The sequence below is a fragment of the Nematolebias whitei genome, chromosome 17 (genome assembly GCF_014905685.2).
Source record: "Nematolebias whitei isolate Nwh7 chromosome 17, NemWhi1, whole genome shotgun sequence".
NCBI lineage: Eukaryota > Metazoa > Chordata > Actinopteri > Cyprinodontiformes > Rivulidae > Nematolebias > Nematolebias whitei.
In genome coordinates this window covers 8045668-8055080 of record NC_056514.1, presented here as the reverse complement: position 1 = coordinate 8055080, position 9413 = coordinate 8045668, and the positions used below count along the sequence as shown (strand labels likewise).

At 40.8% G+C, this 9413-nt stretch overlaps 1 protein-coding gene across 1 annotated transcript in view; it reads right to left on the bottom strand.

Annotated features, from left to right (window-relative positions):
• The window catches only part of bms1 (BMS1 ribosome biogenesis factor), a 54469-nt gene that overhangs the window by 34853 nt on the left and 10203 nt on the right, over window positions 1-9413 (bottom strand). The window contains exons 8-10 of the mRNA XM_037690722.1: window positions 6838-7031; window positions 6607-6749; window positions 5161-5672 (exon numbers count right to left, since the gene is read on the bottom strand). Coding sequence (XP_037546650.1) covers window positions 5161-5672; window positions 6607-6749; window positions 6838-7031 — 849 coding nt within the window. The remainder of the gene's footprint in view (window positions 1-5160; window positions 5673-6606; window positions 6750-6837; window positions 7032-9413) is intronic.

Here is a 9413-nt window from a genome sequence, read left to right as displayed (position 1 = left end):
CTGAACCAATGACTTGGTGGTGTCCCTGAAAAGGACGTCAAGGCTCTCTTTTCTACCTCCTCCATGTACAGGTTGGCAACAATAGGAGAAACTGGAGACCCCATAGCACACCCATGTTTTTGCCTATAATATTGCTCCTGTAGTGAACTAGGCCTGAAGGTCAAAACCTTGACCTTAGGCACCTTATGGGACAGAAACTGTCATTTCATTGATTTGAATCCAGAAATACAGGTTGACTCATCCTGAGACTTTCTTTCTTGAATTCAAGTGAAAGAACACTCTCTTTTCTATTATCATTACTATTTTACAAATGTTTGATAATCAAAGTGTTTTAGTTCAAACCATTTTAGATGTTGTAGTGAACTAATCATTTTTTATTAACTGTGAAACAGTAATAATGATTTTTAATCCTCATGCAAAGTTAGAATTCATGTTAAGGTCTGTTACAGAGTAATTATGCATTTTCTGATTTTCTTTCTTTGAATGAGCAGGGTAAGTTGGTCCAAGGTTGGAGTCGAACGCAGACAAGTGTTGGAACGAGCTGTCATGTTTTTAAATCCTCTCAGACGTAAATAGAGAAGCTGGCACCTGTTTTCCGCCAACTCGTCTAAACATTTCTCTCTCTGGCTCTAAAAACATTTTCAATCTGTTCCATAACATTCTTGCTGTTTTTCTGACTCCTAGTGACCTCTTACGTCACAAAAACACACCCCTGTCTGGTCGATATTGACCAATCAGAAACTCCCAAATGAACCGGAAATAGAGCCCTTTAAAATGTCGGTACTTCCTAGTTCAACCCAGTCGGGTCGAGTTTGGAGTCGAGTCGAGTTGGAGTCGGGTGAAGTGTCGAGGAGAACCAGTCGCTTCAGGCTCCGGCTTCAGTCGTTGCAGCTCCCGTGCTGGGAAACAGGAAAATCCTGACATGACCACAGAGCTCTTCCGAGTCTTATGGGATTATAACATCTTCCACCTCTGGGTGGAACTCTGACGGACTCCACTCATGTGAAGTCCACTCGTGAGGTGAACCTGTGTCGGACGGAATACCGTCACTACTTCGGACGATTCACAGCTGTTCCTACGGAGACGCTGAAAGGGTGCGTTGAATGGACTTTCGTACCAGTGGAGACATCTCCAGGTAAAAGAGTTGATTTATACCACCTAAGTGTACTGGGGGAAGAAGCTGAGAAAAACCCGGAGAGTGCCGTTCTGAATGCTGACACAAACAAACCCCCTCACCCATCTTTTTCTCCCTCTAAACTTCATCTTTCCATCTTTAAAATTCTTCTATCAGGTAGAAATCATTCAAGATATTTTAGAAATGTCTGTGTAAAGTTCTCAACCACCGCAGTGTGGTCAATCAAAATTGTACAGCTTGTTAAAATTAGCCATGTTGTTATTTTCCATATTTTGCCAATTAATGTAAATGTGTGAAGTGTTAAACTTTGATTATGTAAATAAATGACCCACTGTCGTTGGTGAGTCAAAGATAATTAACGTCTCACGTTACATTTCTAAATTCAATGCACATTATTATACAGTCCAGAAAAATGAAAGAATCCGTTTAATTTATGAATATATCTCATGCATATGTTTATCTACACTCCCCATATGTGAAGTAGGTTGAACTTTTTTGGATTTTTCTACCTGGATTATTGAGCATGCATCAGGATATTTAGAGAAATATGGTTAAAAATAACTGAAGTCTGTATTTTATTTAGAGTTAAAGGTTAATGTACTATGGTAGGCTGAAGTCTGTTTACTTTTATATTTATATATTCTGAATTATTTGTCTGTGATGGACTGGAGACCTGTCCAGGTGTCCCCCATCTCTCACACAGTGATGGCTGATATGGGCACCAGTGACCCCCGTGACTCGAAAAGGAAGAAGTGGATAAAGATGATGGATGGATGGATGATTTGTTCGTAGATTTTGATTTTTAAATTTTTTTTTAGAAAAATTCAGGCAACTAAGCTAACCTAATACTGGAAATTTAAGTTACAGAATTTTATGCACTCTTATATTTTTTCCTATTTTTGGTATAAATATAAAATGAATAAAAAAATATTTGATACAGTAAGGAACCTAAAATGATTTTTAAATAAATGGTCTATTGCTTTACATTGTTGTTTAATCTTTTCAGCTTGTCAGCTACATAACTGAAACAAAAGGTATGACCATTTCAATAGAAAAATCGTTTCTGAATCGAAAATTGTTTCTGAATCAAAAAAAAAAATAAAATAAAATAAAAATATCCATTTAAAATCGTATCGTGACATCAAAAATCGGAATCGAATCAGATCATCAGACACTGAGAGATTCGCACCCCTAGTTGAAAGAGGTAAAAAGTTCAGTTAAGCTTCAGATGGACCACTGCCAGCGATCCATCAGCCCAAATGGACGTTCATTCAGCCGCTGCACTCAGTGGACGTGTGCAGCCGAGACCCAAACAGGTGAGATCAGAAAATGTCTGACATGTCAGAGCAGGATGCAGGCAGAAGCAGGGGAAGCATTTGATGCGCTTTGATGGCTCTTCAGCTCTGACCTTCTGCCCCCTCAGCCGCGCACGTCCACCAACCGTTAGTAACAGTCAGTGGTTTAAGCAGTCACAGCTTAATTCAAAATGTCGGGGGTTTTACGGGTTCGGACCTGTAATTACTGTTAATTTGTTGGATTGGGTGGAGTTTGGAGATGATGGCTGCGGGCTGGGGCCGGATTTTTTTGGACCCGAGTGCAACTCTACTCTGGGTCAACATCCTCATCCTCCTCTGTTCTCCAGAGCTCAGAACTGCTGCTTGGTTCTGGTGGCCCAATCAGAGGTTTCTGGACCCCCTCCTCTGCTCAGAGTCAGACCTCTTATGCCCCTTTTCCATTAGTACCGGTACGGGCCGGTACAGCCCGGCTCTACTCTACTCGGTACGGTACAGGTTGTGTTTCCATTATGCTTTCAGTACCGGTTCCAGTGGGCGGGGTTCAAATTGACGTCACGGCCTCTCACCAGCTGGTGGCGCTGAGACGCAGAAACTGTTTTCAGTACAGGTTGAGAATTTATGTTATTTTGAAGTTGTGTGTATGTGTGTATGCATGTATACATGTGTATAAATATATATATATATATATATATACACATATATATATATATATATATATATATTTATACACACACACACAAATATATATGTACACACATATGTGTATATATTTATGTGTATATATATATATATATATATATATACACACACACACACATATATATATATATCATATGTATATACACACAATTATGTATATATATATACACATATGTATTTATGTATATTCATATATATTTATATACATATATATATGTATTTATATATATATATTCGTATATATTTATATACATATATATGTATTTATATATATACATATATATTTATCTATATTTATTTATAGATATAAATATATATATGTATATAAATTACATATATATGTATTTTTATATATACATATATATTTATCTATATTTATTTATAGATATAAATATATATATATATATGTATATAAATTAAAACTCTGATGAACCAGATTCTACAAAAACATTACATTCAAATTTTTATAGGTTTTCATCATCATTTGATGTATTTGCACTCATTGTGTCTACTTTTAATGTTCATTTTAAATGTGTGGTTTCCTTTCTTGTTCACATATATACATTTTATTTTTAGCTTTGCTTTAAAGTTCTTGTTTTGTGATTTGTACATTCGTGAGTTAAAATAAAGTTGAACTGAAGGTCGTCTCTTTTCTTTAAACATGTTTGAGGGAAATATTCCTGATATCCAATAGTTTTGTGTCTTTTTATGATTTTCAGCTGAGTTAACAGTCATTAAAGTGAAAACAGGATTTCATGATGAAGCTGGCACCGTCTTTTTTTTTTTTTTTTAATCTTCAACGCTCTGCTGGTCTCGCACGACACTGCCCGCAGTCACACGATCCTCTCCTCCGGATAGGAGGAGGCTGGGAGGCTCATCCTCCCAGCTCCAGTTCAGCTGGTCACTCACAGAGTCCGTTCCAAGACTCCAGCCGCGCGTAATCATGAAGGTCCGACCCGCGCAGACAGGCGGACAGAGACGGGTCTGCGACGAACGGTGGAAGCGATTTTAAAAAACATTTTACGTGTAAAAAAAAAAAAAATCATTTTTAAATCGCTTCAGCATTTTTTTAAAACATTTTTTGTATAAAAACAAAATGTTATTTTATTTAAAAATCGCTTCCAGCGTCCGTCCCAGACTGTCCTGTCCGCCTGACTGCCGGGCGGGATCGGGATTCAGCCTTCATGATTACGCGCGGCCGGGGTCTGGCAACGGCCATCTGCAAGTCCCCATCTCCAGCTTCGCAGTGACCTGCGGAGCTCTGAGCACACAAGGCTGGTCTCTGGAACCCGAGCCTCCGAGTCGGCACATCGAAGGTTCTTCCGCGGTGACCAGCTGAACTTGGAGCCGGGGAGATGACGCCCTGCCCGGCCTGGCGCTCCGAGGCTCTGGAGGGAGGATCAGGGTACACCAGCAGAGCTCCATCCAGCTTGCTCTGAATTATGTTGTCGGCCACCAAGCACAAAAAATGCCAGCACATCAACATTAGACCAAGATGTTGTCAGTATTGTTTTTAAAATCTTTAAAATAAGTCCAGCTGCTGCTCCAGTCCGAGAAATTGCAAATGGCGGATTATTGTTTTGAAACGTTTCTGAAGGATCCAGTGACTCCGCCCCCGACTCCGCCCCCGACCAACCAGTGACCGACAGTGTACTGACGTCACGTTTTTGTACCTCTTCGTACCGGTTAGAACCACAGAGCCAAGGGTACTGAAAATAGTAACAGGTGCTAAGTACCGGTACTAATGGAAAAGCCTCAGAACCGGGCCAAGTAGGGTCGAGTCGGCCCGTACCGGTACTAATGGAAAAGGGGCATTAGTGGGGCTCAGTGCTCTCTTCCTCTTTCTAAACAAGTCATGATCATCCTCCTCATCAACAAAGTCCTCTCTGTCTGACTCAGACTGTTTTTCTCCTTCATGACAGAAGCATACCTACTTTTTTAAAGTGATGTATATTAAACATAAAAACCAAACAGCATGGGAAGAAATAAACTGTTGAAAGAAAACATGAACTGTAAAAATTTGATACTGACCATGTTCTTCTTCCTCCTCACTTTCCTTTTCTGTTTGGTTCTTCAGCCTTTCTTTAGCTGTGCTGCCATCTTCCATAGATTCTTCTTCTGATTCTTCATCGTTCTTAGTTGAAGAATGTCCAGAATAACCTGCTTCCCAGGTCTCATCATCCTCTTTGTTGTTCTCCAGCTCATCCTCACTGTCTGCAAAAGCCGGTGCCTCAGTGATCACTTCTCTCTGTCCTTTGTCCATTTTCTGAATCTTCTTTGGTGGCACGTGGCCTTCTGTCATCCCTTCACATTCCACCCTGACCTCTTTAAGAAATGTGACCAGATCTTCTTGATTTTCATCCTCATCAGCCTGGTCATCATCCTCACCATCACTAGACCCACTAAAACCATCATCCTCATCCTCCTCCTCATCCTCCTCCTCCTCCTCCTCTTCCACGTTGTCCTCATTAAAGATCACTTTCCGTCTCTCTCTGTTCATGATGGAATCCCACACAGGTTTCTCCTGCAGTCCCTCATGCTCTCTACAAACACAGCAAACAGTAAAAATCAGGGTCTTAAATGTGTTATTATGGTCTACCTTCATGTATATTAAAGTGTAATGACCTGCATTTAGGCCTGTCACCATAACAAATTTCGCTGGGCGATTAATTGTCTCAGAAATTATCGCGATAAACGATAATATTGTTTGAAATTTGACAATAATTAGTAACTATTGTCAAATTTAAGAAGAAATGTTTGAAATGTTTGTTAATTTGTTTTGCATGTAGTACAATTTTGACCACTGGATAGCAGTATAACACCGTTTGAACCGAAGGATGGATAGTGAGGGAGCAAGCAGCGTGTCTCTAAGAAAAATGGGAGGGAGGCCCCTTGACATGACGTGGGCTGTCTCTCGTCAGTTCTCAAAATGGCAGACGTTCTGTGTGGTTTGAGCTCTTTAGCATAGCATTTGTCACACAAAGCTTTCAATAAAAAAAAAATCAGTAAACAAGTTCTCAGCTTCTTTTTGCAAAGAAAAACAACTTTTTAGACAAAGGCACGGGTTTCAACTGTGAATTTTGGAGCTCCGACAAGACAGATCCCCCCCCCCCCCCCCCCCGAGATTGGCCTGTTAGCTTAGTTTGTAGCTTAGCTTCTCAGCTTAGCTGCTTTTAACAATCCAAAAACGTGATTTTGGACGATTAAAATTTATTTTAAAGAGAAAAGAGAAAGGGAGGGGTCAGTGAAGAGCACCGGAGTTGAGGCTTTTGTCATCCAGCGTCTTCAGTAGAAACCGAGAGACACGAAGAAACGATAAAGCTGATCAACAAAAATGAAGTCGATAATTTTCATTTATCATGAGATTGATTGATTTACCACGACAGGCCTAACCATAATCCAGTCAAACCATGATGAGCTTGGTAATTCCCACCTCTCATTTGCGTGTACAAACAAATGTGCAGTTCTGAGTGTCACCTGCTCTGATTGGTCCCGTCTGTTGAGTCCAACATGGCCGAGCCGCTGAAGAGGGAAACCTTACTGACAGCCATCTTGGCATCCAGAGTGGCATGAGTGTCAATGAGAGACTGGACAAGCTCTGTGGTGGGACGCACCTCCTCCTTCACCATCATGTAGACAAGAGTTATTTACAATCAATGCAAGCCATTAAGTATTTACACAAAAAGCAGATGAAGTATCTAAAACCACCTGCTGCTGGTTGACGTGGCTGGCAGGAATGTCGATGTAAACAGCATCTTTGTCATACACCAGCCCCCCGACCCCGGCCATGGGGGCATACAGCAGCCGCTCCTTTTCATTCAGAGCTCTCTTCTTCTGAGCCTCTGGCAGAGGACACGGGTCAGGCAGGAAGACCACGTCGCTCACCTGGAAGTCTCCAACACCTGCACTCACAGGAGAGCACGATAAGTCTGAATGAATGGCCCTGGAGCAAAAGCAGCCTGCTGCACAATCCCCAACAATTATTACCTGAACCATTTTCTCTCTCTTTTCCTATCTCACTGTGTGTGTGAGAGAGCAACATATCTTATGAACCGCTGGACAGAACAAATTCAAATCTGATGGAGAAAACGAATGCACCGTACTTTGCGGTCTATAAGCCGCTACTTTTTTCACAGACTTTGAACCCCGCGGCTTATGCACAATGCTGCGGCTAATTTATGGATTTTTTGTTTTTAGATGGGCTAACAAGATTCATGCCACCAAAAGCATTTAGCTTAATCACACCTGGGCACTTACATAGAAGACCAATACACCTCACTTTTTTTCTTTTGGGGGGGAGGGGGGTCCTCATGACTCACACAGAGTGAACCCCACAGGTCTTCATGACAACTACCTCCCTCACTCATGGTTTCTCTTCTGAATAGTCTAACACAGGGGTCTGCAACTTTATGATCAAAAGAGCCATTTCTGCCCCTTTGTTCACTAAATTAAATGTGTCCTGAGCCACAATACCTGCTACAACTGGGATTCTCAACTGGTGGCCCAAAGACCAAGTTTGTTGGAGGACACTTTTCTGGACAGTTGGGGTGATTTTATAAAACTAAAAATATCTAATGATTTTTAACATTTATTGATATTTTTACACTCTAAGACAAAATAAAAGACGAGATTCTTGTAAAGAAGGAAAAAAATAATATAGTTTTTGCCCAGTTTCTAAAAACTAAAACAATAAACTATGCATTCTTATGTGATTTATTTTTAACTGTGGAAAAATTACAAATCCTACTTTGAAGAAAGAAAACAAAGTGAAAGTGAGTATGTTTTACTTCTTGTAATGTTTCTAGTATTCATCCATTCATCCATTATCTTTTACCCGCTTCTTCCATTTTGGGTCACGGGGGTCGCCAGTGCCCATGTCCAGCAGTCACTGTGCGAGGGGCCGGGGACACCCTAAACAGGTCTCCAGTCCATCACAGGGCCAAATAGAGACAAACGAGACAAACAACCATTCACTCTCTCACTCACACCTAGGGACAATTTAGAGTTACCAATCAGTCTAACATGCATGTTTTTGGTCTGTGGGAAGAAACTGGAGTACCCGGAGAAAACTCAAGCATGCACGGAGAGAACATGCAAACTCCACCCAGAAAGGCCCCTGGACCGGGGTTTGAACTGGGGACCTGCTCGATGAGAGGCAGCAGCTCTACCAGTTGTGCCACCGTGCTGCTTTCTAGTATTCATATATTTGCAAAAAAAAAATACAGGAAAACTGCTAAAACTAGCTCTTTTAGTTGTTGTTACAACAACCAATAAAACTCAGTTGTATTGCAGTTTGTCAAAGCTTGAAAGAGCCGCTGCAGAAGGGCCAAAGAGCCGCATGTGGCTCCAGAGCTGCAGGTTGCAGACCCCTGGTCTAATGCAAACTAGCACATAAACTAGACTAACAAGAACAGATTAATCACTAAAAAAAACCGGCAGTCTACCACAATGAACCAAAGAGGTAGTCTCATTGAGACACGAGAACCCCACCCCCCAACAGAGATGTGTATTGATGAGACTACCTGTAAAAATAAAGGTTTAAAAATAAAATCTGGTCAATGAAATTACCAAACAGGTCACAGTCGAACCAATAAAATGGGGAGGGAAGAACGGAAGGGGATTGCCCAGCATGCACAGAGCATGCGAGTCTCACATGCTCACAGAGCAATTTTGCTCCAGAGCGTAAGTTTGTGGCAGGAGGAATATAGTGATCAATGACTTCCTGATATGCGACTGTATTTTTTAAAAAAAATTTACCAGCCGTGTAACAGGTATTGTTCAAAAACAAAACATTTACTGTACATATTTGTGTATGTTACCAGTATGTATTGCAGCATTCTGTGGTTCATTGTGGTTGACTGCTGGTCACATGGCCACAGAGAGGGATTATGGGTAAAATTTAAGTTCATTGTTAATCACTTCAGTTAGCTGTTTAGCATTGATCTTTTAGTGATTAGTCTGTTCTTCTTAGTTCATGTGTTCATCATGTGTTAGTTCGTGTTAGACCAGTCAGTGGAGTAACCATGAGTGACGGAGGTAGTTGTCATAAAGACGTGTGGGGTTCACTGTGTGTTGAACAGTAAGATAAAGTCTATAAAACTCCATCTGGTGGTTGATTCTTGATCTACAACAAGAGCTGCACATCACTCAGTAGCTGTGCTGACACTCATATTATAACATGAACACCTGCAGCTTATATGTGTACAATATGTTTTTTTATTTAGTGTGTGTGGCTTATACAGGTCCTTCTCAAAAAATTAGCATATTGTGATAAAGGTCATTAT